Source organism: Salvia hispanica, chromosome 1, assembly GCF_029641045.1.
Source record: "Salvia hispanica isolate PSC_SH4W2 chromosome 1, Shi_PSC_v1, whole genome shotgun sequence".
NCBI classification, from domain to species: Eukaryota; Viridiplantae; Streptophyta; class Magnoliopsida; order Lamiales; family Lamiaceae; genus Salvia; species Salvia hispanica.
In genome coordinates this window covers 415,966-443,186 of record NC_142692.1, presented here as the reverse complement: position 1 = coordinate 443,186, position 27,221 = coordinate 415,966, and the positions used below count along the sequence as shown (strand labels likewise).

General features: G+C 35.2%; 3 protein-coding genes across 5 annotated transcripts; 2 read left to right on the top strand and 1 right to left on the bottom strand.

Moving 5' to 3' along the window:
• The first annotated feature begins 918 nt into the window (after positions 1-918).
• On the top strand, positions 919-11,411 carry LOC125218287 (protease Do-like 2, chloroplastic). Of its 2 annotated transcripts, none has more exons than XM_048119924.2 (21): positions 919-1,180; positions 1,589-1,744; positions 2,469-2,519; positions 3,227-3,300; positions 3,546-3,609; positions 4,341-4,385; positions 5,134-5,241; positions 5,952-6,029; positions 6,472-6,538; positions 6,703-6,761; positions 7,029-7,128; positions 7,500-7,579; positions 8,339-8,395; positions 9,300-9,403; positions 9,956-10,043; positions 10,146-10,231; positions 10,333-10,357; positions 10,462-10,533; positions 10,691-10,741; positions 10,828-10,888; positions 10,962-11,411. In XM_048119924.2, the coding sequence occupies exons 1-21, from the start codon at positions 1,001-1,003 to the stop codon at positions 11,198-11,200; spliced, it is 1,845 nt and encodes a 614-aa protein (XP_047975881.1). In that variant the 5' UTR covers positions 919-1,000; the 3' UTR covers positions 11,201-11,411. The 2 variants fall into 2 exon arrangements, with proteins under 2 accessions (XP_047975881.1, XP_047975880.1); XM_048119923.2 differs by having other exon boundaries at positions 920-1,180; positions 1,586-1,744.
• Positions 11,412-13,136: 1,725 nt separating this feature from the next.
• Positions 13,137-15,105, bottom strand: LOC125219061 (protein NETWORKED 3C-like). Its single transcript, XM_048120925.2, has 3 exons — positions 14,989-15,105; positions 14,228-14,357; positions 13,137-14,017 (listed from the first exon to the last, which is right to left on the bottom strand). The coding sequence occupies exons 2-3, from the start codon at positions 14,337-14,339 to the stop codon at positions 13,326-13,328; spliced, it is 804 nt and encodes a 267-aa protein (XP_047976882.1). The 5' UTR covers positions 14,340-14,357; positions 14,989-15,105; the 3' UTR covers positions 13,137-13,325.
• An 8,629-nt stretch (positions 15,106-23,734) lies between these two features.
• LOC125222064 (protein TRANSPORT INHIBITOR RESPONSE 1-like) lies at positions 23,735-26,588 on the top strand. 2 transcript variants are annotated; one of them, XM_048124474.2, is made up of 4 exons: positions 23,735-24,275; positions 24,940-25,193; positions 25,260-25,432; positions 25,526-26,588. In XM_048124474.2, exons 1-4 carry the CDS (start codon positions 23,821-23,823, stop codon positions 26,324-26,326), a joined length of 1,683 nt encoding a protein of 560 aa, XP_047980431.1. In that variant the 5' UTR covers positions 23,735-23,820; the 3' UTR covers positions 26,327-26,588. The 2 variants fall into 2 exon arrangements, with proteins under 2 accessions (XP_047980431.1, XP_047980429.1); XM_048124472.2 differs by having other exon boundaries at positions 24,940-25,432.
• Positions 26,589-27,221: the final 633 nt, after the last annotated feature.

The following is a 27,221-nucleotide window of genomic DNA, read 5'->3' as shown; positions in this document are numbered from 1 at the left end:
ACCCTCTATGACTAAAATAATCTCACAACTCAATTCTAGATAATATTTTGGTAGTATTTTATCTTGGAAACCGAACACCAACTACTAGTATTAAGTAAAAGAGGAGCTCTCTAGAGCTGAACCAGTAGTGCGAAAGTAAATATAGGAGAGAATTGCTTTGCGAGGATGGCCGATGCACGTATTTCATGACCAATGTCTTATTCTCATTGAGAACGTGAAGTGATTGTTGCACGATTAGTGGAAGATTATTTTGTCGCAAAATTTAGATGGGGTAACCAATGTTTCAACGTCGTTTTTGCATGCGCCGACTGTTTTTTGAGCACATCGCTAATACATTGATTGAACATGATGAGTATTTCTTGCAGCGCTCCCGACATGTTAGCTGGCATGCACAATCAGATAATCAAGCATACTTGATTGCCTGATTGGTAACACGATACCAAATCTTACTTTTAACTTATTTTCACCATACGTTACATTACTAATGATGTGAGTTCCACTGTCAATTAACATTAGTTCAACTAGTATTTATGTATATACTCATATTCATTAATTGTGTAAAAACCCGTATCATCTGTATGGAATCCGATTACTTTTCCTGACAAAATCTTGCAAACAAACATGCCCTATATGTATTTTTAGGGGAAGAATGAAGTATATAATATAATACTCCATCCATCCACTATTAGGAATCACGTTGACTTTCTGCAATCGTTTTATAAAAATGGTAATAAATAATTAAAATGAATAAATGGTAAAGTAAGAGAAAACTTTTTAAAAAAAATTAATTATTTCTGTCTCATGTTATTTGTTACTTGAGTCATTTCTTTTTTTCACTCGCACAATGATTAACTAAAGTGCAAAGAGAGTAAGAACTGTTTGAATGTCATTTTTATATGTAAAAAGCTTCCCCACTAAAAAAAACAGCTCCCAAAAAATAGAATAGATAGTCTTTTAAAGATAAGGTCCTTGGCGCCTCCCTGCTTGCCGGACTTTTTAAATGGCAGTCGCCGCCGCTAACTGTTGTTTCTTCGCCGCCGCATTCACCGGCCGTTCCACCACCCACCGCCTATTCTACACTCTGCGTACACCTAACTACTTATACAGTGCCTCCTACAATCAGAATCCAGTTCCAGTCAGAGGAAAACCTAAGAAATCACCCAGCAATTACCCCATTGAGGTATAAGCTACACACCAAAACCTTAATTTTCTTCAATGCTTATGTATTAAGTTTGATTTACTGTATATGCTTTTCTCAACTGAGGATTTATCGTTTTTGTTATTGGAGTATTTTTTCACTCTAGACTCCAGTAATTGTATAATTTACTGAGTCATATCCTCCTAAAGAAAAGATACTATCTTTCTTTGTCATTTGTTTTTTGGGTTTTCGATGATTAGAAGTTAATATGCATCTTCACACTACGCGATGGAGGCTATTCATAGTGTTTTTTTCCTTGGAAAATGACAATTCATAATTGTTTTAGGTAATGATGTTGAATATATTGTATAGCCTTTCTTTGGAGCAAGAGATTATCTTTGAATGGAACCATTAGCTCATGCATTTTGATATTCGTTTATCACACAGAAGTTGTCACGGAGATCAAAAGATGAGAAATCCTTTTCAAACTCTGACGGTAGTAGTGGTAGGACTAAAAATGAACGATCCCAATCAACAACGTCTAAAAGAGTTGGTGTAGAGAAGAAAGGAAGCCAGGGATTTCTGGCTGACTTGGACGAGCAAAAGGTACTTTGAGCATCCTTGATAAAATCTGCTTCTTCATGTTTTATTTAAGTCATCGCAGTGCTCAAGTTTCTCTTGATTGGGGTGGAGTTTTCGAGAAGAATAGTGTCTGTGCCATTGGTGTGAAATTCTATTTGGAGGGATAAAGAGTCTGTCCATGTTGTTATGTTTTTACATAAATGAGTAGATAGGAGGTGGGAGCTAAAGTGAATAATGCTATTATAAATGCTAGAATACTTAAACTTTACTATAACATGGGACATAATCTCCTATGGGTGACAATCTTTTTTTCAGAATATTCAGTATATGGAGAACCTCTCTTAATACTCTTAAATTACATCATTATCATGATAAAAATATCTTATCTATAAAATGAACATGTCGGTATACCTTGAATGGTATGACACAGGTATCTTACCCATTGATGGTCTTGAGATGATATAAATACTTAATTGGTCATCTTATCTCTCCATAGCATAACCGTATAACATTTAGTTATTTTTCAATGCATGGCTATAGCAAAAGTGTCGTCTGTGTCATTCATATTTTGGCCTGCATGCTTTAGATTAAATGGCTATAACCGTGTTATGATTTAATGCAAATCATATTTTTATATGTAAAGCTATTTATTTCTCCAGGGTTTACTCACTTAGTTTCTGGTTATCTCTACTCTGTAGCTAACTTCCACTGATTTTTCTCCCCAATGCTCACCACATATATTTCACAGGTGGATACAAGTGATATTCAGGATGCTTCTTTCCTTAATGCTGTCGTGAAGGTGAATAACTGGAATTTTAGATACTATGGTTAGCTAAATTTGAAATTATTTTTTGCCTCCTTTTCATACAATCAGTTTTATTTGTTTTTCTTGTTTTTTCATATAAGAAAGACCAAAGGAGATCCACTGAGGACACCCATTTTGTGTGGTTGCTTTAATTATGGTGTGATTATTATTGTTCATCCAATCTTTTATGATACTTTAGGTGGGAATATGAACTTTATTTAATTTTCTGAACTGCCATATACTATATTCGTTGAATATAGTATCAAATGACAATTTATCTTTCCATGAAGGAAAGAGTTATCTATTATGCTCACATTCTTATTTCCATCCTAATGTTTTAGCCAAGTTATCATGGCGTAGTGCGTTATGCTACTTTGCCGACATATTATCAAGAATATACACCGCCGTTTGCTCTGTATCACGACACTTAATTTTGCTGACAGGACAAGATACTATATTTTACTTATAATCTTGTAAAGTTTCACAGAGAGACTCATGGACAATGACCAGTTACTAAATCCAATTGAATTTAGTAATTTTTCCTCTAATAAACAAGTTTAAGTGCTTGTGCATCCATGGAGTGCTAATAATGATGTTATTAGCAACATAGACATTGCAGATGAGGTTAATCACCATTTATGTGATGAGGTTAAAATAATTTTGAATTTTTTTGCTAATTCTTTGTTTCTTTCCCTTCATAGGTTTACTGCACTCACACTGAACCAGACTATTCCCTTCCTTGGCAAAAACAAAAACAGTACACGAGTACAGGAAGGCATGACCGAGCTACCATTTATATGTCAACTTTTAAGAATATGTTATTTTGACTGAATATTGTTTGCAATTCTTTCCAAATAAAAATGACCGAGCTACCATTTATATGTCAACTTTTATATGTCAATTCTAGATGAAAATATTTCTGGGTGATATTCTTTGCAATTCTTTCCAAATAAAAATGAAAGAAGAGTGAAGAAAAAGAAGAAAATAGTTTCACCTCATGAATATTGTTTTCCTATGCAGTGCTTTCATGATTGGGGATGGGAAGCTGTTGACAAATGCCCACTGTGTCGAGTATAATACACAGGTACTCTGAATATTTAATGCCTTCCCGTTTATTGTTTATATTCAAGTTGGTTAATATAACAAACTTGTTGTGCTAAGTAGATATATATTGGCCCTCTTTTTTATTTGCTCTAGTTCAATATTCAAATTCATGTTGACACAATCAGCTTAGGGTCTTTTTAACTCGAACTACCTCATGTATGGACCTAGTCTATTTCACAAATTGTGTTGCAATGTTGCATGTGTTTGGACATGATCTTTTTATGAAGTTTAATACTCCCTTTGTCTCTGAAAAGTATGAACTTTCTAATTTTGGAATAGTTAAACTACTCAATACCCCTACACATCATTTTATTTACAACTTATACCATTACACTACACTACTAATGATGTGGAGCCCACTCTCCACTAACACTACTAACACTTCCCTTTATCTCTCTCTCTCTCTTACTTTACCAATCATACATTAAAAGTTAAAAACCGTGTCGGACCAAATGTTCACACTTTTTTTCGGATGGAAGGAGCAATACCTTTAGGTTATAAACGGATTGTTCTTATGTTCATTATTACTGACATCTAGTTACTGCTAACTTACATATTTCCAGTACTATTTGAAAATTCTTTAGTCCCTAGTTAATTGGTTTAAACTTGAGAATCGGAAATCAAGCATTTATTCTGTCCAAGCTGTATTATGTCTTCACTTGCGCTATAGGTTTGCTTCAGTTATATTTTTAACTTTTATCTTAATTTCAGGTCAAAGTAAAAAGAAGAGGGGACGATACAAAGTATATTGCCAAGGTAGCCTTCTTTGGAATTGAATCACCCAGTCTCGATTGTATTGCTTTTTTACTCTTTCAAGTTGCATTGTTCTCTGTAATACATCTGATAATACTTGACAGTTGTCAGACGGGTATATATTATGCACCCACCTCGCAGTAAATGCATAAGTAACGAATTGTTAGATTTTGATATGCTATGTGATACTTTGGCACTATTGTTTGATGCAACATAATCCCATCTCAATATGTTGATAACAATCAAGGTGTTTTGTGCCTCTCTTCTGATTGTAAAGCTTTAAGTTGATAACAGAAACGGTTAGGGCCACTAGTAGGTACCAAAAGCTCATTAAGAAATAGAAAGGTTACAAAGAGGATAAGGAAAAATGACAAAAAATAAGGGAAAGAAAGATGAAAATGGAGTACTTACATATCGTTTCTTGAGCAATAGAAAAATGATCCTCTTTATATCTTGGGATTTTATACCTGTAACTGCTTTATCAAGTGACGGCATTCATGTTCTTTTTCTCTCTCACAACTTTTGCATCCTGAATTTCTTGTGTGGTAAAGGTGTAAAGCTGAATTTACTAATAGTAAATGCTAATATGTTTCAAAAATTTTTTAGAATCCTTGATTTTCCATGGGCCGATGCCATTCTTTTTTGTGTTTCTTGCATAATTTACTCTGTTGTTTGGGTCTGGGCGAGAGAACTAAGAAGTTCATGTTCGATCTTTGATTATGTCTTACACCGTCCTCTGTCATGATTTCAGGTTCTAACGCGAGGTGTAGAATGTGATTTAGCTCTTCTTTTTGTTGAAAGCAAGGAATTCTGGGAAGGCACTGAACCATTGCAATTCGGACGCTTACCCAATTTACAGGTTTGCTTTCTCTGCTTTCTGGCAAGGAAACTTAAATGTTCTACCGCTTTCTTCTAGGTATGCAGGGATCGGTTTGATTGAATATCAACTCTCTTGCATAGTGCTCTTTTACTTTTTTGATTCCCCCTGTTTACGGCACGGAAGGTATAGCATAACTTATCAAATAGAAGAAATTTATTATTTCCATATGTTTTCTGATTGGAGTGTTTCATCATTCTTGTTTCACTAGAGTAGAGTAATATAAATTGATTCACCAAGAAAGACTACATATTGACATTGTGCTGGTTAGCATATCATCTCATCTAATACACTGATGTTCCATAATTTTTCTTATTTTTCTGATGCATCTCTAAGTACTTTCCTTTCCACTTTTAAAGAATACATGAATGTCCTGCTTTTGTGAAGGGTGAAAAGGGAGAATAATACTTAGTGTTTGCTGTTGTGATTTTATCCAGTTCTTATAAGGATATGTGCTACTTTGTGATGTGAAAAGAGTAGGTCTGCTGTGGGCAACCTAGTGTCCTTGTTCTGATATAAAATAAATTCCTTCATAATTAATTTTGAAACTATCCATGTCCATTTTGTGTCTGTCAAAAGCTGATATCATAAGCCTAACTTACTGCCTGGTCGTTGAGCTGTAGATTACATTTGTTTCATTAAATGTCCTATTTTTATATAAATTGATCTCACCATCATAAGTGAATGTGCAGGATTCCGTTACTGTTGTGGGCTATCCTCTTGGAGGAGAAACCATATCAGTGTCCAAGGGTGTGGTATCGAGAATTGAGGTTAGTTCACTCTTACACTCTCATATTTGAAACTACTCACATGAAATGATGAAATCCATTGACTTAATATTTTATGGCATTGGCCAATATTTTGATGGTAACTTCAAGATTTGCTGGCTATATTCTGCTACTGTTTGATGCTCTAACTATCTCACTCCTATACATAGGGTTATATGCCACTACTCAAGTCATTTAGTGAAATCACTTGTATAGAGAAGCTCCTACTTGTTACATCGATCTGTTTACAAGAGTATTTTGTTTTTATTTTGGAACTCCACTTGGTCAACTGCACAAACACATTTTCTGACTCCACTATCTTAATGGGAACATTAGGAAGGGACAGAGAGAATAATCAGCCATATCAAAATCGATAGTTGTGTTTCTCGTATTTATCTCATGCACATGCAATTAAGACCACTAGCTGCTTGTCATGTATTTTCAGGTAACCTCATACGCCCATGGATCTTCTGACTTGCTAGGAATTCAAATTGATGCTGCGATAAATCCTGGTTAGTTTATCCTGTGTGACTATGGGTAATTTCCTTTTTGGTGGACCTATTTGCTTTGAAGCCAGATATTCTGTTTAGCAATTTGCTCTTACACAAGCATTAACTTCCATTCTTCTGTTATTTTCCTATATTTTGTGCCTTTACTTATGCCAAGAAGTTTTTAGGTAACAGTGGTGGTCCTGCATTCAATGACCTAGGAGAATGCATTGGGGTGGCCTTTCAGGTGTGTCATTACAAAATGTTTTGGTAGCCTTCTGCTCATCTAAGTTATGCAGTTTTCTTTATAGGACTGTTGTCTTACAATGTGAAAAATAGTTTGCCTACAGAACTCCTGGCATCTTTAATGGTCCTGGTTTAAACACCCAATGGCTTCTTGGCAATGATCAGGAAAAGATTTCGTTAAATATACTGGGGATCTTTCCCTTGCATACAGTTCTTAATCAATGTCAGTTCTTTTCATTTAAATATACTCAGAAGGCCTCTCCTTTAGGTATACAGATCCGATGAGGTGGAGAATATTGGCTATGTCATTCCAACGACAGTTGTCTCTCATTTTCTTGAAGACTATGAGAGGAATGGGAAATACACGGGTGAGCTCTACTTTCTTGCTGACTGATAATTTTGCCAATAGCATTCAAAATTTCAAATTCTGGAAAATAGTCTGGAGGAGATGACTAGTTTTACTTTTTGGGTGAATACCCAGGCTTTAGTTCCTCTCACCCTAGCTCTTATTTTTAACCAATAAAATTCCACAAGAATGTGCCGTGCAAAGTAATGGCTAAAACACTATAAATGAAAGCATGCGTTTTATTGCAAACTCATATGGGTTTTTCTTCAATCATCAAATTATAGATATTACTCGAGAATCACTTTATATGCTTGTCTCTTTAGTTTTTTGAATGTTATTCTTGTAAAGGTATTCAGTATTCTTAACTCTTGTAATCTTGCCACATGTTCTCAGGTTTTCCTTGTCTCGGTGTGTTATTGCAAAAATTGGAGAATCCAGCTTTGCGTGCGTGCTTAAATGTGCCATCTAATGAGGTATTTCTCTTTTATGAACTGGACCAGGATCATTGAAATAGTTTGTCTAGAACCTTGTTTAGTTCTTTCTAGTTTGCATATTACTCTCTAATGTGGAATATTCTTGTTGCTTTACTTCATTTCATGTTATTATACAAGAGTTATGTATTTCTTCCTTATCTCAGACCTGTATGATCCATAATGGGTTATCATTCAAGGAATGTGATGATGGGATCTTTGGTAGTTAGTGATTTGACTATATCTAATTAATGCCAAGAGCAACCTTATGGTTGAGAGTTTCTTTGGCATACAATTGCATACAAATGCTTTCTGATGTATAATCTGGAGAAGGTAGTAGTTGTGTGCATTATTCACAAAAAATGACTCTCTGAAGTATAATCTAAGCAGCAAGTTCTGTTCTTCTTGTTGGAAGAACTCTCCTTAATTTTCCAGAAGACAAATCTTTTTACTTGCCTCCTTATCTTCTTCATTCTTTGGTATTGTTTTGTCTTTATATTCCTCTCTTTTATCAAGTGATAATTGTTACTTATTACCATGGGCTCTGGTCGAAACAATACTGGGAGTATATACTAGATTTGAGGTCATCTTTGGGAATTCTTTTGTAAGTGAAACTTAATTAGATCCTTAATTTAAGGCCTGGTGGAGTGATTTTGCTTTGCCTCCAACGACAATCAGTTACAATTAGCTAGATTGGTTTTGTTTCATGCTATTGTTGTAAAGGATAAGCCTCTCCTGATAATTCTCAACATGTCACTTCAGGGAGTGCTTGTACGGAAAGTTGAACCAACTTCCCATGCCAGTCATGTGTTAAAGGAGGTACATCTAGCTCCCAGATTTCTGTTTTCATGTTTTTGTTTGCTCTTGCTAGTTATTTGGCATTCTGTATTTCTTTTCATATTTCGTCCTTCAACATGGGTTTTTTAAATTCTTTTCAAATCGAACAGTAACTTTACCAATTCTAAGCAGTTTTTTCCTCTTTATTCGATTTTTAATCATTCTCAATTTTGTTGTTTTTTCTGCTATATCTGCAAAAATAGTCAACACACCCTTTCACTCAAAATTGAACTTGCTTCTTTGTATTTGTTTCAGTTTTCAAATTCGCAAATATATCTCGAAACACTATGTTAAGAAACTACGTTTCTTGGTGCCTTAAAGGGATTGGATACTTGAATTTCCATTTGGGGAAAACATCTGGACAAATTCTTAAATTTCTTGGATGATGGTTGGACTGTTTACCCCTCGTCTTACTGCAGAATATATGCAAAGTTCTACTACCTCCGTCCACAAAAAATAGACTAGTTTTACCATTTCAGGCCGTCCACCAAAATTAGACCAATTTCTAAATATGGATAGTTTTAAACATTAAAATGCTATTAATAATGTGGACCTCACAATCCACTAACACTATGTCTATTTTTGGTGGACGGAAATAGTATTATTTAGAATCAGGCTTGTTGCTGAAAACTTAAAAAACTAAATACTCAGTGAGATAGGTTAGTTATGAAACAACTTAATTTTCCAGTAAAATTTTGTAATAATACTATTATGAAACAACTGCATGCCCAGTTGCCACAACCCAAAAGTGGAGGGGGTAAAAGATTCATTCTCGACATATATATTTGCTGCTTATTCCTCAGTAGACAGCTGTGAACAATGATAAATTTGAGTTGCTTTCAATTCAATTAATAATTATCAATTGATTTTTTTGTTGTCTTCCAAGGGGGATGTCATCGTGAGCTTCAACAATGTTCGTGTTGGATGTGAAGGAACTGTACCGTTTCGACCATCTGAGCGCATTGCATTTCGCTATCTTATCAGTCAAAAGTAAAATTTATTTTCTGTAAATTCAGACTACAAACTGCATACATCTACTTTTATTGCACAGCCAGTGTTATTTAAATTTGATAACAGTAGAGAGAGACTGTCAGTTTTAGTTCGTAAGATGCAACTTCCTGTTTCAGATGAGTGCTGTTTCTCAACGCCCATATGATTTTGAAGTGCCCATATGATTTTGAAGTGCGTTCACTGTCTGGTAGTCTTCTGCATATAATTGATATTAGAACTATAATTCCAAGCTCTACTTTGAACTTACAACTTTTTTTGAACTCCCAACTGTTTTTTTTTTCTTTTGAACTCCCAACTGTTTTTTTTTCTTTTGAACTCCCAACTGTTGTTCCAAGTTCCAACTGCTTTTTTGTAGTGGATCATCTGAAGAAGCTCATACTTCATTCGATCTCAACTAAGATCTCTCATTAATCACAATTTCATTCTAGAAAACTCACTCCTCAAATCTAATGAGCGATAAACACAGTGCTTTCTGTTTTATACTAGTATTGAGCTAATACTGTTGCCTCTGATACTAATGTTCAATTTCAGGTTTACCGGTGATGTAGCAGAACTTGGCATTATTAGGGGAGGACAATCAATGCAAGTCCAAGTGACCTTGGATACCCGAGTGCACTTGGTAACTGAAATGTCTCTCCAATGGGTTGAACTTTTCAATTCTTATAAAATGACTTGAAATGCATTCAGTATAACTTGTCTTTCTGTTATCATTAACCTGAAGGTTCCATATCACATTGAGGGAGATCAACCTTCATACTTGATAATTGCTGGTTTGGTGTTCACGCCTCTTTCAGAACCCCTGATAGCGTATGTTTATTGGAATTGTTGCAATTATTCAGTTGACTTCTAATTAGCTGTTACACTGCTAATCTCATTCATTGCTTTGCTAATTTATTTTGTTCTGACAGGGAAGAATGTGAAGATAGCATCGGGGTAATTTCCTTTTTCTTTTTTTGGTGTTGTTTCCTTGCTAAAAGTATACTTAACAAGTAGTATTTCTCAAGTTAACTTGCTGAGCCTCTGCTTTGTTTTGCCAGCTGAAATTGTTGACAAAGGCCCGGTACTCCATGCCAAGGTTCAGAGGAGAACAGATTGTGATCCTATCACAGGTAGAAGCACACTTCTCACCCAAAAAATTTCTCTCTTGTATACTTATCAGTTGTTCTCTTATTAAAAAAATGTTGCGACTAAAGCTATGCATCATACAAGTCTACTCAACAAAAGAAATGTGCTTTCCATAATACACTTTTCTATAACTATGTACAGGTTCTGGCAAACGATGAAAACATTGGATATGAAGATATGAGCAATGAGCAGGTAAGTTAATTGTCAGATGTATCAGGGAGTTATTAAGCATTTTCTGCCATTTGCGGGTTTAAACTTATGTTGAGAAACTATGACAGGTTTTGAAGTTAAACGGAACATGGATAAAAAATATTCACCACCTGACTCATCTAGTTGATTGTATGTATTCCTAATCCTCATTTGCTTTAACACTATTCCACGGCATCCCCTAACAATTGGAGAATTTGATCAGCTTGCAAGGACAAATATCTGGTGTTCGAGTTTGAAGACAACTTTTTGGTTGTCTTGGAGAGGGAATCAGTTTTAGCTGCTTCGAAGAGCATACTAAAAGGCTACGGAATTCCATCAGAAAGATCTGATGATCTCTTAGCTCCATACGTAGATCCAGTGGGACAGAACGATGAACGCAAGGTTGGTGATTCAGCCGTTTCAGATTCAGAGATCGGTAACAATGACCTGCATTGGGCGTAAGCATTTTTCTTACCTATTTTTCGTGTTATGTTACCATATCACTGTTAAATTTTCATAAGTTGCTCATACATCACAAGAAAATTTTGTGCAACGGCTTTAGTTTAGTTGTTTAGTGAGTGTGTGTAGTCTGATGGGGCTGTAGATATAGATTTAGTTAGAGAAGACATTTTTTACACATACATTAATTATTCATCGATCATATATTTTTATATACATGTTACCAACTATTGTGATTGAAACTAAAATATAATAATTCAAATACTACTCATGAAGCTTCAGTCAATTAACAAACCTTAATCTTCAGACATTTGCTCGTATCCAATGTACCAACATCTTTGAGAGAAAAGGCCTCTCTTTAGGCATTGAATTTTTGTAGTTAAATCTCCACATAGAATTTGCTATACAATCTTTTTTTGAATATTTACTATAATCAAATTTCTTGGACCAACAATCCAACTGAGGTGCCTACAAATTAATACTTACAAAGGTCTCTCAATGAAATCAATGTTACAAGATGTGGAATCAGTCTATTTTTGTGGTCTTTAGCCAAGAGTAGAATGTGGGCTAAGGTCATTAAAAAATAAATAAAAATTGGGCCGCTCCAAAATAGACCAGAAAATCAAGCAGTTTTGGGTTGCATTTTCTTTTTTCGTAATATATTAAATGCCAATTAATTATTGACAAAAATGATAATAAAAGGAGAAACCCATATACACCCAACAATTTCATTGTTTTTTCATCTCCTTCCAAAAAACAAAACACAACATTTTAATCACTAGTAAACAAAACAGACCGTAATACTTAATTTTACTATTTTTTGTCCTTTCCATACCCTTTAAAAACTGCAATCTTATTGAAAAAAGTGTCATCTTTTATCCCTTTCAAAAAAACCATATATTTTGAACCCCAACTCCCTTTTCCCTCCATGCAAAACCCACCTCCAAAAAGTGGCTCACATGGTTCCAAAAATTGAAAGAACTCAATTGTCCTTTCACATTAATATGCTCTCAACATACACAAGATTGTTAGCAGCAGAAAACAGCCATTTAGGAACAGGACAACACTGGCCAATTCACTCTACCATGTGTTTTCATTTATCAAATCTTGTCCATTTCCTTATCATGTGTGTAGCTGTTTCCTCAGATGGACCACCCAATCACCTCCCGCCACCTGTCATTCACACCCCCCACTCCCACCCACCCCTCATCATCATGATATGATTCAAGGCTCCAACAATCATTCATCCTTCTGCATTTATTTCACTGCCACTTTCTTGCACATTGATAGATTTGCTTCTCTTTTCCATCATTAATGGCTGCTTCTTACCACACAACTCAAATTCTTGCTAGCTTAATCACTACCTTTATGGCATTTTCATGTACACTTGTCTTATGTAAGAATGTGCCTGCCTCCACCATTTCTGCTGCACCTGCATTGCTGCCTGACCCCATTTCTCCAACATCATCATCATCTCCGCCTGCGTTATCACCAGACATTTATCCGATTTTCCCTTCACCGGGTGGCCCCGGGCTTTCTCCAAGTGACTCCTCAGTTCCCTTAATTCCCTCCAGCCCCAGTCCTCCAAATCCTGATGCATTTGCAGCTGAGGGCCCCGGGGCTGCATTTTCGCCTTTGGGGATGCTGCCGGATTCTTCCTCACACCGGCCACGCGTGGAGGTGCTCTTGTGCTTGGTGGTGGTACTGTATGCTTCCATTTGGGTAAATCCAGCCTTAGTTTATGTTTTGTGATAAGCTTCTTATTTCTTAGTCTTATTTCTAAGTATTGAAATATGTTTTTCTTAAGTTTTAATGACACTGGTTCTGATGTTTTTTGTAGTGTTGTAGAGAATTTAGGGGTTGATTCTTATGACTTTCTGAATAATGTTGAATTCATTAATATATATGTTCTGTTCTTAGCTTTCTAAAAGATTATGCAGGCTTTGAATACATATGTAATCACTTACAAAAATCAAATTTACTACTACAATAATACAAATGATATTGAGTTCTAGAAGGGAATGACAATAGTACAATACAATATAATACAATACACACAAAAGAATAAAGAATACAGTTTAAAGTGAAGCCCTCAAACAAATTGTAGTTCAAACAGATTCCTTAACATTTAGAGAGCAATAACTGGTGGTTTCCCAAATCCATTGAACAATCTCCCAAAGAAATTCTCCTTCATTTTGGTGTACTCAATCTTGCTTTCCTTCTTGGGAGTTTTGTTGCTCAGACACTCTCTCAGCATCACATTCTCTTCTCTAAGCAACTCCATGGCCCGGCTTAGCTGCCTTATGACCTCGCGTTTCTCCTCATCCTTCGCCTTGAGCTCCTCCCTCTGCCTCTCGTTCTCCTCCACGAGCCTCGCCACTTCTTCCCTGAGCCTCACGAGTTCCCCATCACGGCCCTCACTTGACACGTCTGATCCAACCACCACCTCCTCCTCCTCCTCGGGATCATCGACCTCAGACTCATCTGACTCATCATCCGGCCCACAGGCCTCGGAGTAGCTGTCATAGGCTCCTTCACACAGGCTCGGAGACTTCTCCAGGTGATACTTGGCGAAGGGCAGTGGAGACGATGATGCTGATGACAGTGATAGCGATGACCATGGTGAGGATGGGAGGCGGCTCCCGCTCTCCGCCTTCACTAGATCATATCGCTCTGCTAGAGAGCGATGAGTCCGGTAGAAGTCTTCCACCATGCTGATGAGCTCGGGCCTCTTCCTGTAGTACATCTCAGCGCGCTGCGCGAATGAATCCGCGTCTTCCTCGATCACCTGCAGCATTCTTCTTGTCTTCTCATCCAGCTCTGCACACAACCATCAACAAATGTGAATCACAAAAAGCAAAGTTGAATCCACAATAAGAAGATTCCATTGTAAAGATATTTGTATGCATAGCAGCAACGGTCAAATGCTGAGATCTAAACTAAAGTGAATACTACATTTCAAAGTGTAAACTCAAACTAGACCTTTTTATGCAAAAAGGAAGCGAAATAATCAGACAAAATAAAGGTGACCTGAAAGTGTTGTCTGAAGCCACGGAGATCGATTCGGACTGCCCTTGCTGTGGCTGTCGAACCACCACCAGTGTGATGAATCCTTCTTCTTCGCCTCCTTCGCCATCATCATCTTCTTACTTCTTCTTACCTTGGAAGAAAAATGCAGAAAGCTTAAATGTTTAGAGTTTTGAATAAAATATCAAATTTAAGTAAACAAGACAGCTTGAATTTAAGTATGTATTATAATTCTGACTAGCCTTGGATTGGGGATATACAAATGATTATGCTTAATTTATCCTAACCTATGTTTTTCAGAAAAGTCATTCCAAAAAAAAAAAAGCTTCTCTTTGTTAGTAAGTACTACTACTAAGAAGTCAAGAGCCTTTGTCCCATCGGCAATGAGCTTAGACATCAATGTCTGAGGTGCCGAGTTCGAGCCCTCTTGACATCAGTTGTAATTTCCTCCTTTATATAGGAGTTTTTTTTTTTTTTTTCCTACTACTAAGAAACACTAATTTGAAAGGATTGCTAAAGTTGGGATTGAGATTAAGTCGAGGCCAAGTTTGTCCTATTCTAATTCCAAATCTATTCAAGCAAAGTTAGGCAGTAGTAGATGAAAACAAGAAAAGACTGATGAATTGACGCATATATGCATCAGCAAGATTCAATAAGAGAGCAAACAAATCAAAACAAAACAAAAACAAGCACTTTTGTGTATCAAGAAAAATTCATAGAGAGTAATAAACAAAGAAGGTGGTGGTGGTGGTGGTGGAGCTGACCTTGAGTCGCCGCCTCTTTCTCTTTCCGATGCCAAACAGCTCTCTCTGTCTCTGTCTCAAAGTAAAACCAGTGAGAGTGATGAAGATGCCTCAATTTAAACTTGGATACACTGTCTCACTCTAATTTAATTTATTTAAATTCTTTTCTTCAACGCGAACTCGCCACGTGTCGTGCGGCCTCGGGATTTACAGCGTGTGATAAATTCAAATTCGTGGTGCTATTGACGTTTCTGTCCCCCAAAGAAATGGGTTACTTACTAATTTGTTGTGGGTCAAGAGTGAGATTTCATATTGTAAGTTGTGCTGGACTTAAATTAAATTTACTATAAGCCCAATTGACTCGATTTATTTTGCCATTTTATTCGGCGGTAAAGTGGAGTGGGAGCGTCCGACCCATCCCATGTGTATAAAATGAATAATCTAACGGTCGAATTGCTTATTTTGGAATATAAAGTGATTAGGGAGACAAGTTTCCTGATTTAATACCATTCAAGATTTTTTTTTTTTTTTTTAGTTTATTCCACTCGAGAGGTCCTCTTTCTATATCTAAAAATAAATTAATCTCTTCTTTTTCTGTTCTAAAATATTTAATTATTTTTTTCTTTCAATTTACTTCTCTTATCAACGACGATTACAGTCACTTCGAATCGAAAATAAATTTAAGGTCGATTCTATATTTTTTTACGTAACAATATCAGTTAGATTGGGAGCTAAGTAACCGATGAGATGAATCATTATTTCTTCACTAGAATATGTTAAAGTAGACATGACTAAGTTCAAGAATCGCCAGTTCTGGAAAATCTCAAATCGGAACTGAACCTTGACCATATTTCGCAGTTATGGTTCCGATTCGAAAATCGTTGGATTCGGTTCCGAACCGTTGGTTTTCCAGCGGTTTTTTCACTGTTCGAACCGCCGGATTTCCAGTGGTTTTTCGTGGTTCCAATTCGGTTTCACGGTTTTTCACGGTCCAGTCGAAACCGCTCGGAACCGGCAATTCTAATACGATTTTGGTTCTGGATTTTTTGACCTTGAACCGGCCCACGGTTCAAACTGTCATGGTTCCGATTCCATTTTAATTTCACGGTTCCAGCTCGGAACCGTTAACCGCTAGTTAACTAAACCTTGGGCATCTCTATGTTGAAGTGAGACTGATCGTTTGGAAAAGTTGAGGATGCATTTTATAAAACCTCAAAATTTGGCATATACTCACTTGTTCCTTTTCAATCCGTCCACTAATACTTGTCACACTTAACTTTTATGTACTACTACAATACTTTGGGTTATTGATCCAACATTTCGTAATTTTATACCGCTTAAATTTTATTACTCCATAAAACTATTGTTAACGATGCCCTATCCAATTTATTTTCGTACTATTGTCATATTGTCAATTAATCATTTTAAATGTGAAACAATTTTATTATAAAAACTTCCATTAACTTTTTCACTCACATTATGTTAATTTTTTAAAATCCGAGTTGGATCAATTTATTATATGACTGGTGGAGGGAGTGTGCCAAATCTTTTGTTGCTTAAATATAAAAGTCTTTAACTTGTCAAACGAGACTATTGGCGGCGGTTGAATGAAAATAATACACAAACTAACTTTCACTAGACAATCTACACCACTAACTGCTCATATACAAACCCATTTATATAGTACAAATACAAATAAGATTCACATATATTCGTTACATTTAATTTCCCTACTATTTAAACAAAAGTCCCCAACTTTTATAGCTAACAAATTCGCATCACACAATATATTGAGTTCATGCAGAGCATCTATATCTATATATGATCTTCAACTTCTGAACTGGACCACTGTTGTTGTTTATCTCCCGAGGATCTTATTACGGTTTGGTAGTTTTTGTTTTGATTGTTGTATTAGATTTTGATAAACAAGTGTAAATTTGTTAGCTCACTATCTATAAAGCATGCCATTTTCAAGTTTTTTGGGAGCTGTGTGTGAATCCATGCTTATTATAAGAGGGGTTTTGCTGATTTATTGGTATTATTAGAATTGTTGAAGAAAGATTAGATTTTTTGGATAGTGTAATGATGTCAAGGTATGATCAAGTGGTTGAGGACTCTCTGGGAAGCTCACATTTCCCATTTCTCTCAAGCAGGTTTATATACTGCCTATTTTCTTGATTTAGCATGCCAAAATGATTCGTTGGAAGATTGTTGGATTATCCAATATCACTAGGATGATTGTTATTCTTGAATTTAGATAAAATAGTGTTGCTAATGTGACAATTTGGTGCTTCTTTTACATAACTAAATGTTGATTAGAAAACTTGAAAGAATGCAGTGAGAGTCCTATGAATCTTTATTCAACTCCTCAGTTCTTTCGTGCTCTCTTTTTCGATCTGGGAGAATCATCGTGCATCCAAGAAAGAGCTCCGTGGCTACTAAATTAGTGATCGTAACAAACTATAAGCACGAAACATATGGTTGGTCTAAATATTCAAAGGTGTTTATGTTAACTTATAGTAGGAGTATGAAATAATGTTAGAAGAATCTGACCTGCTATTTCTGAATCACATGTAATAGTCCTTTAATTTCGATCAAGCTGTTGTCATACCATTCTTCCTAGTGTACCTGGATGACCTTTAGTAGTGATTGATGCAGCCTGGTGTTTCATAAAGCGGAATCGTGGCGTGCAAACTATTTTCAAATATAGCCTCAACAACTTTGATACCAAAATAGTTTGCGAATAGCTTATCTCATATTATATCTCACTATTATCTTGATTAAAGAACCGAATAGAACTAGTGTAACTAGTTTCAGATGACAATATTCACAAGGTTCATTAATCACATTACTTCATTTTCAATTTCAAATCTTTAAACTCTCCATTTATAACTATTTAAAAGCCATTTAATATATAAAAGGGCCCAAAGATGTAGGGAGAGGAATAGGTTTACAATTGAAATCTGTATTGTCATTACCACAACAAATATAGATGGTTTTCATTTCATCGTTGAAAGCTATATTTCATTAAAGCATAGTTTCTTTAGCTCATTACCACAACAAATATTGTTACCTTTACAAAATTGTTGAGTATATATATCCATTGGCAGACCAAATATATGGCTAAAAATTGCAGTCACAAACTAGGCTGCCCAAAGAGTGTTTCATTAAAAAAATTTGTCTCATCAATAACTTTATTTTCCTTTGTTGTTGTGACGGTTGGACAAGTCATTGTATTTCATCCTCTTTTTTATCCTTTATTCTATGTACAACAAAGGTAATAATACTCCTACATTTATTGTGTGTATAATGTAGTATTAATCTTTTGGACCAATCATCCACTTTAGTGAGTGGTCCATTTTACGTTTGAAGTGGACAATAAATTCTCAAATGACGCTCAATTATTTATTTAAAATTAATATATTTTGTGAATTTTTATTGAGTTAAGGAATTGAAATAAGTGAGTAGCTATCGTAGCGTTCATGATAGTGAAATTTATGGAGTTATTTGATTGACAAGCTTACACAATTTGACCAAGATGTAATAATCACATGCTTGATCATCATCATTGTATAATAGGATTAATTATTGTTTGGACATCTTTTTCAAAAAAATTGATAGCTGCAATCTATCATGCGATGAATTTCGGTGTGTGCAAAGATATAGTACTAGTATAATTAATATATTGTCATGATTTGAAAAAGTGGTTTGGATAAGTATCATATGTAAATTTGAGTTTGGTAGTCGTCACACGTTTAAGATTTAGGTTTACGTCTATCATAACTTTACAAAGTGTGCATAATGTGATTGATGTATTTAAACTTTATTCCATTTTATCCGCTAATTTTATTAATATGCCTTAATTATTGGACTTATCAATGTGCTTAGCGTGTGTTCGAAACTTAGGGTGCAAATTAAATAAGTAATAAATATGGAAATTTTGGTTTCTTGTTTTGTGAGTTAATAAAAAAAAATAAAATAAAAAAGAAGAAAATTATTTATTTTTAATAAAACAATTCAAAAAAAAATATTTTATTTTTAATGGGACAGATGCTAATACATGTATCTCAAAATCAAGCAATGTAAAAGTGTTCACATATCATTAATATAAGGTTTGGTGCAAATATATTCAATAAGATTAAAGGTTTTTTGTTGTTCCTTCAAAATGATTAAACCCTAATTAAAATTTTTTAATAGTATGTCGTAAAAAGCACCTAGTTAAAATTAATTTATGCGTAATTTATGAAAAAAATCATATGTAGACAAACATAAACCGCCAATGGAAAATCCCAAACGAATTAAGCACCGAAAATAATTGGTTAATTTTGACAATTCTCTTACTTTTTGACGATTTTTGATAAGATAACTACTTTTGACATAAATTGTGCATGACTCTGGGAATTGATTCCAATCCACTTAATCTTTTCAAATCAAATCATGCAAACTCTTTTTTTTTCTCTTCGTTTTGATATTAGTATATGTATAAATTGCAATATTTTTTCAATAATTTTTAGAGTTTATATTAAACTTGAAAATATCGGTAAAGGTTTTTTAAATTAAATTGATTTTGTCATCATAGAGAAATATTTCCATGTGTATTTCTTGTATATGTGCTTAACCTGATTTATTATGTTTAATTTACCTTATTTCTTCTCTATGTGGGATTATGACAAATTAAAATGGAATAGGGATAAGTAAAATGGATTAATTAAAAATAGTTTCTTTACGGAGTATAGAAAATAGTGTGATGTAGGCTGAGCTTTTGAGTTTTTTAATACTAGCATAACAAAACAATTGAAAAAGTAGGCTAGTAAAATATTAATCGATGAAACAAACATATAACTATATTTTGTTTAAGTTGAGCAATATCTACATCCACCATTTTGAAAAGACAAAAAAAGATTAGTTGTTCATGTTCCAATATACTATATATATAGATTATAATTGGGAAATTGGTCTCTAAAATCATGAACTTTGCCCAAAATTTAGTATTTCCCATGAACTTTGAAATTGATATATAATATCACGAACTTTGCATTTTGTTTGGTATTTCCCAAACTCACTCAAATAAGATATTTTCCTCAAAATCTTATTTAATATAGGCAACCGTGATATGTTTTATAATATTTGAAACCACTTTTTAAGTTCATAACATGTAGCATAAAAAGTCAAGTTGATAACCACGTTGATTTAATTGTGTCAAGTATGATAAAAGCCTCGTAAGTTAGCCAAATATAGTAATAAACATGCCGTGGGAAATACCAAACAAAATGCAAAGTTCGTGATATTTTATACCAATTTCAAAGTTCATGGGAAATACCAAATTTTGGGCAAAGTTCATGGTTTTAGAGACCAATTTCCCATTATAATTTGATATCAAACCTCAATAATAATCAAATATGTATCAATTAATTGGTACTACTACTACTACCAGTATAATTTCTAGTTAACAAACTAATTATCTTTTCTATGTGCAAATTAGTCAAAATATTGATTACGAAAGTAAGTTTAGTAGTATTCGAATTCGTCACAATTTGATTATCCAAAAAGTTTTGAAAAGACAGTCTTAAGGCTGGCATAAGGCAGTACCTTCCTAAATTGGGCCCCCAATTTATTTCTTCAGACCAACTATTTAGTCTACTTTTTATCTTTCTCCTCCCACTTTACTCACACGTAACTCTTTATTTTAATTTTTTTTTTAAATTTTACTTTTCCTTCACTTAAATAACCAAGTCGTTATAAGCTATAAGCATTATCATCCGTGATTTAATTGTTATTGCAAATAAGCATATTAATACTTACTATATCCTTCCATGATTTTAAAGGAACATTTAAGAACTTAATAAAAATAATATTTGGGCAAAATATATGTTATTAATAAATTGTAATTGAGCTAATGTATATCCACATAATAATGTCCTGCAAAAAGGAAGAAGGAAATTTTAATTCCACATGATTAGTGGGCCACAATATTAGCTCTATTTATTATGTTTATTAATTGGTTCGCTCATTGTATGAGACCCACTCATATCTCTTTATTGACATATTTATGATTTATTTATTCTCTTGAAATAAATTTTAATTTTCACGTAGCTATTAGATAATGTAGTTTGGTAGGTCCAACAATGTTTCTATGGTACTCTGCTAGTGCTATTGGTGGCAGCTAGAGATCGATCTATAAATTTAATTTCGAAAAGTGGTGTTAATTTTAACTGAGGGAAGTAACATAAGTAATTAATAATTTTGAATTACTGACATTTATATGTATAAAGAATAGTATTGTCACCGGCCCTAGCATATGTGTCGCATTATGCATTTTGATATTCGAAATTGATAGATATGTTTTGGCGAAATTCTCAACTTCGTAGTTTCAAAATAATTATTTGCATCATACTATATATCAACTAAAAGCCAACATACTTATAATTCAATAAAAAAACAATATGTTTGACAATAATTGCCAAACATGAAATCCATTTTAAATGGTAGAAAAAGGTGAGAAATATAATGATGATTCATGGAATATTTGAAGGGTGTAAATACATTGAAAAAAAGATTATAATTAGAGAGGTATAACACTAAGATGCATAGCCATTGGCTTTCTTATTCTGGAACACAGACAAATGCACTTTTTGTTGCAAAACCACTGAAATAATTGACTCTTCAAATCCTAACCTACCCTAAAAATTGATTGGTACATGGATGCATACAAATAAATTGTACCTACTCCAAATCCACTAATAGGAAGTACACATAAATTTACAGGAGATTGAATTTTGAACCCCAAATCTTTTGGCAATATATAGGCATTAACCACTCTATTATTAACACAGTGCTGGAAATTGCAAAAGTCATAAAATTATCTGAAAAAAATGAAATTTGAATTTATTTTACGTGCAATATTGATAATGTTTTTCAACTTTATTTATGAATAGATAATGCCATTTAAATTACATATAGAACAACAATTATGAGTTTTGAGATGCATTCATCTCTATTAATTTTTCATTTCATGGTTCACAAAAATCTATGATCCATCTAAATCTATCAAAGCCGAGAACACTCTCCTACTACTAAATTAATGGAGTACTAGTACTATAACATTACATGTCACATTTATCGATAAAAAAAATTGGACAAAAATGTAATTGGTCGCACACGCTCATCACACCGTCAAGTATGGGGGCAAAACATGATATAATAAAATAATTGAAGATTACAAAAAATATGCTAAAAAATAATGACCTCCATTTAAGAATGATAGCTTAAAAACCCTAGAATTCATTTCCCAAAAATGTTATTAATAAATATAGAAGTCCAATCTCTCTCATTCGAGGGAGGAGAGAGATTCCCGGAGAACCATGCGTGGGCTTAATAATTAATTAAATCTTAGCAATTTAATTAATAATTGATTAAATCTTGATTGCATTATCTTACTGCAAAGTTTAACTTTACGTGCATTACAACTCAGCAAACTGTGTACTTGATTAGAAATTAATTAAAAATAATTAATCAGATTTGCACCTTCATTTCTCTCGATCGCCACATTCTAAGTATCGTGATTTATCTAAATTTTCTATAACAATATTTACAAAATGCTACTCCACTATGTTAATTTTTATTTTCACTCACAATTTATTTTCTCACTTGCAAAATATTCAGCATAATTGGAGTGAGGGTCGGCTGCCTAATTCTCTACAACTTTTGGATTTACTTGACCATTGAACTTAAACACAACTTGGATAAAAATTTGAACAATCTCATTCAATTATAAACTTAGGCTTGACGACATGAAAAATGATTAAATATTAATACAAAAAGGCAATAATAGTGGGAGATCAATTGCATGCAATTGCCACGATAATTTTAGTGCTTTAGATGATAATTTACGAATCACTACTTCTCATATATAACAAGATTTGTTAAATAAAATAAGAAATGCGGGCTTCGTGTCAAGATACGCTCGGATGAAGGTTTTTTTCGTTGTTATTTGATAGACAAGAAATTATCTAGATTTTGTAATTAATAAATCATACTCCATAAATGAGGTAGAAATGCTATCCGACCAAATTTGTGAGATACATATCTTTGTATTTGAAGGAAAAATTTGCGGGCTCGGATGGGCCATAGAGGAAACCACGGGCTGACATAATAGGTTAACTATGATATCAAACACTTAGAAATAGTCATATAAGTATCTATATTTAGGCATTATTAACTTATAAAACGGGCCCGTAGTGTAATATTTATGTATCAAAAATAACTTTACAAAGGATATTTATAGGCATATAGGAAATTAACATTAGCATCCGGTATCAATATATCATAGGCAAAATATGTTGATGTATGTACAATAAAATTGTTGATCGTTCACATAAAATACTACACTACCTTCCATTACTAATAGTAATTGAATTGAAGTGCAGTTTAGATTTTTTCCTTTTTGAAACAAAACATAGGTTACCGAATTAATGATATAACCACGTTTTTCATTTTCCTTATTATTTAAAAAAGTAAGTAGTAGTAGAAAGAAACGTAACGAAATTTACCATTTACTACGTTTTACACAATACGCCACGTCACAGTTACACATTTTTCTTGTTCTACGGTGACGTTTCGATCAATCAGAGAAGGGCCCCCCCGACCATCAGATCCAACGGCAGCAACGCATTCACGACACGCGTCGCCTTCCCACTCGTTGGTTAAATCCTTGAGCTCACCACAGGTGAGATTAGTATAAAACCTCCCCTAAAATTATAACCTTATCTTCTTCTCCACAATACCAATTGCCTTCTCTCTCTCTCTAAAAACTGCTCAAATCCAGAGCTCGGATTTCTACCATTCCAACCTCCCATGGCGTACTCGTTCCCGGAGGAAGTTCTGGAGCACGTCTTCTCCTTCCTGAGCTCCGACAGGGACCGGAACGCCGTCTCCTTGGTCTGCAAGTCGTGGTACGATATCGAGCGGTGGTGCCGCCGCCGCGTGTTCGTCGGGAACTGCTACGCGGTCTCGCCGGAGATCGTGATCCGGCGGTTCCCGGAGCTGAGGGCGGTGGAGATGAAGGGGAAGCCGCATTTCGCCGATTTCAACCTCGTGCCGGAGGGATGGGGCGCTTGCGCCTACCCGTGGATCGCGGCCATGGCGGAGGCCTATCCGTTCCTGGAGGAGATCAGGCTGAAGCGCATGGTGGTGACGGACGAGAGCTTGGAGCTGATCTCCAAGTCTTATAAGAATTTCAAAGTTCTGGTGCTGACGTCATGCGAGGGTTTCACCACGGATGGTCTCGCGTCGATTGCGGCTAATTGCAGGTTTGTTTGTTTTTTTATTCCATTTGAATGCTTGCTAACTTTCGCTATTCTGGCAATGTCGTGATAGTTGAAAAAGTGTTATTTGTTTCCTTTTTAGGTTTTGAATTCATGAATCGATTCAATTCTAGGATTGTTTTCTTGTGTTCTTTTCCAGGGAATGCCGGATCTCGTTGATATTTACCCATTTGACTTAAGCTCGTGAGAAAGATCTGATTTTTTTGGCATTTTAGCTGGAAGTCTTTTTTCTCTTGCTCGTATTATCATAAGCGAAGTCTGAGATTCTATGCTTGTTAGAGTTTAGTTTAAGTGGGGTGCACTATCTTGAAAAATATTTGATTGCCTTGGTTTTATAGTAAGGCATGTTGTTCTTGTGGAACACTCACTGTATTTGGTAAAGTGTTGCTTTTTATTACTAGTATTTTTTCTACTTTCAATTATTGTTTAGACTCCTTTTGGGTTTTTATGTCAGTTTCAACAGCTTGCACTATTTTGCTTTTAATTTAAGTTAGTTCCTTCAGGATGAAGTTTGATTCTGTTAGATACTTGCTGTACTTTAGTTGTTGTATTACTTGGGACTAGCTTGTATTGTTTCCTATCACCATGAAATGGTTGGTTTGCTTTTAAATGCAATGTTTTGATTATTGATTGTGATTGTTCACTGCAGGCATTTGAGGGAACTAGATTTGAGGGAGAGTGAAGTGGAGGACCTGAGTGGGCATTGGCTTAGCCACTTTCCCGATAGCTGCACTTCTTTGGTGTCGCTTAACATGTCTTGTCTGGGTTCTGAGGTAAGTTTCTCCGCCTTGGAGCGACTGGTTGCACGTTCCCCTAACCTGAGGACTCTCCGGCTGAACCGTGCTGTGCCCCTTGAGAGGCTTGCTAACCTGATTCGGCGTGCTCCCCAATTGGTTGAATTAGGTACCGGTGCCTATTCAGCTGAAATTCGATCTGATACATTTTCAAATCTGACTGATGCATTTTCAGCCTGTAAGCAACTTAAGGCTTTGTCTGGTTTTTGGGATGTTGTTCCTTCTTATCTTCCAGCCATGTATTCTGTCTGTTCTGGAATCACTTCGCTGAATTTAAGTTATGCTGCCATTCCGAGTTCTGATCTTGTTAAGCTTATTAGCCAATGCCAGAATTTGCAGCGTCTATGGGTATGATTCTCGCTTCTTGTCTTGTGTTCATTCTCATTGCAATATAGTCGTATGGTATCTATGAGCTGATCAACAACTTTTATTTATGTATAGGTGTTGGACTACATCGAAGACAGTGGATTGGAGGCTCTTGCTGCATCTTGCAAGGATCTGCAAGAACTTAGGGTGTTCCCTTCTGATCCTTTTGGAGCAGAACCAAATGTGTCTTTGACGGAACAAGGGCTTGTGTCTGTCTCTGAAGGCTGCCCCAAGCTTGAATCTGTTCTTTACTTTTGCCGCCAGATGTCAAATGCTGCACTGATTGCTATTGCAAAGAATCGGCCTAATTTTATCCGGTTCCGCCTCTGTATCATTGATCCTCAAGCACCTGACTACTTAACCCTCGAACCACTTGATGCTGGTTTTGGAGCCATTGTGGAGAACTGTAAAGAATTGCGCCGGCTTTCCATGACCGGCCTCCTCACTGACCGCGTGTTCAAATACATTGGATCACACGCCAAGAAGCTGGAGATGCTTTCAATAGCCTTCGCAGGGGATAGCGACTTGGGCCTCCATCACGTGTTGTCTGGCTGCGACAGCCTCCGGAAACTAGAGATCAGGGACTGCCCATTTGGGGACAAGGCTCTCTTGGCCAATGCTGCAAAGCTAGAGACAATGCGATCCCTTTGGATGTCTTCTTGTTCTGTGAGTTTTGGAGCTTGTAAGCTGCTCGCACAGAAGATGCCTAGGCTCAACGTTGAAGTCATAGACGAGAGAGGCCCACCTGATTCAAGGCCTGAAGACTGCTCCGTTGAGAGAGTCTATGTCTATCGCACTGTCGCTAGCAGGCGGAGGCTCGACATGCCTGACTTTGTCTGGACTCTTGATGAGGATTCATCCTTGAGGTATTCCTAATCTAACAAAAATGCAGCGTCTCGATTGAAAACGGTTCGTGTGATTGCAGCAACGTACATTGCCACTGAGACGACCTAGCTCGAAAAAAGCCATCATTTTTCACTTTGGCTGAGCTACTATCTTGTTACAAATAAAGATGCAATCTTCTATGTTAGTTTATTGGATTATGGATGGATTTTATCAACTCAATGTTTGTATCTTACTAATTCATGTCTGCTTACAGAAATGGACATGAAAATAAAATATGGTTTGATATGCGTGACCTTTGGGTGCATGAAAGATAAGGGGCAACAAATAATTGAGTTGAATAATAATTTCTTTGCTGCTGTGATTTGTCGTTTCTTTGAAATTTTATTTTTGGAGATAGGAGAGTAAAAAAAGCAGTGGAATCTTATGTGGGCAGATAATAACAACACAGAAATGCAGAGACAAGCGAGAAATAAAAAAAGAGGGAAAGTGTAATGCGAAGGCTGACATAAAACAAGTGGGGGTGGGTACTATACTACTATATCTGAATCTGATGATGATAATCTCTATTCTTCTGAATACCAATAATTCATTTGCTTCTTATTGAATTGTTGAATACGTATATCCTATATTTTTAGTATATCCTAAATTTTTAGTATATCTCAATTTTTTAGTGATTTTTATAAGTTTTTACTCAACATTTGTAAGTACCCTACACAGTAACCATTCTCATTTTCTACATAGATAAATTATCTTGACAATCGATTCCAAAGTTGACTCCTAACTCCATTTACCACCACAACTAAATGAGAAATTACTTAAGTGAATTAACAAGACTGATAAGTTTCAGTCAAATCAGTAAAGCTTGTGATAAGGTTCGATCATTGACTCTAATTTTAATTTCTTGCCTTGAAGAAATATGACTATA

What these genes read in the sequence shown, in the direction of transcription:
- LOC125222064 (XM_048124472.2), top strand. Translation starts at nt 23,821, where the DNA reads ATGGCGTACTCGTTCCCGGAGGAAGTTCTGGAGCACGTCTTCTCCTTC. An exon ending in TCGATTGCGGCTAATTGCAG is followed by an intron (nt 24,276 to 24,939) that starts GTTTGTTTGTTT and finishes TGTTCACTGCAG; the next exon opens with GCATTTGAGGGAACTAGATT. An exon ending in AGAATTTGCAGCGTCTATGG is followed by an intron (nt 25,433 to 25,525) that starts GTATGATTCTCG and finishes ATTTATGTATAG; the next exon opens with GTGTTGGACTACATCGAAGA.
- LOC125218287 (XM_048119923.2), top strand. Translation starts at nt 1,001, where the DNA reads ATGGCAGTCGCCGCCGCTAACTGTTGTTTCTTCGCCGCCGCATTCACC. An exon ending in TCCTTAATGCTGTCGTGAAG is followed by an intron (nt 2,520 to 3,226) that starts GTGAATAACTGG and finishes TTCCCTTCATAG; the next exon opens with GTTTACTGCACTCACACTGA. An exon ending in GAGGAATGGGAAATACACGG is followed by an intron (nt 7,129 to 7,499) that starts GTGAGCTCTACT and finishes ACATGTTCTCAG; the next exon opens with GTTTTCCTTGTCTCGGTGTG.
- LOC125219061 (XM_048120925.2), bottom strand. Translation starts at nt 14,339, where the DNA reads ATGATGATGGCGAAGGAGGCGAAGAAGAAGGATTCATCACACTGGTGG. An exon ending in GCTTCAGACAACACTTTCAG is followed by an intron (nt 14,018 to 14,227) that starts GTCACCTTTATT and finishes GGTTGTGTGCAG; the next exon opens with AGCTGGATGAGAAGACAAGA.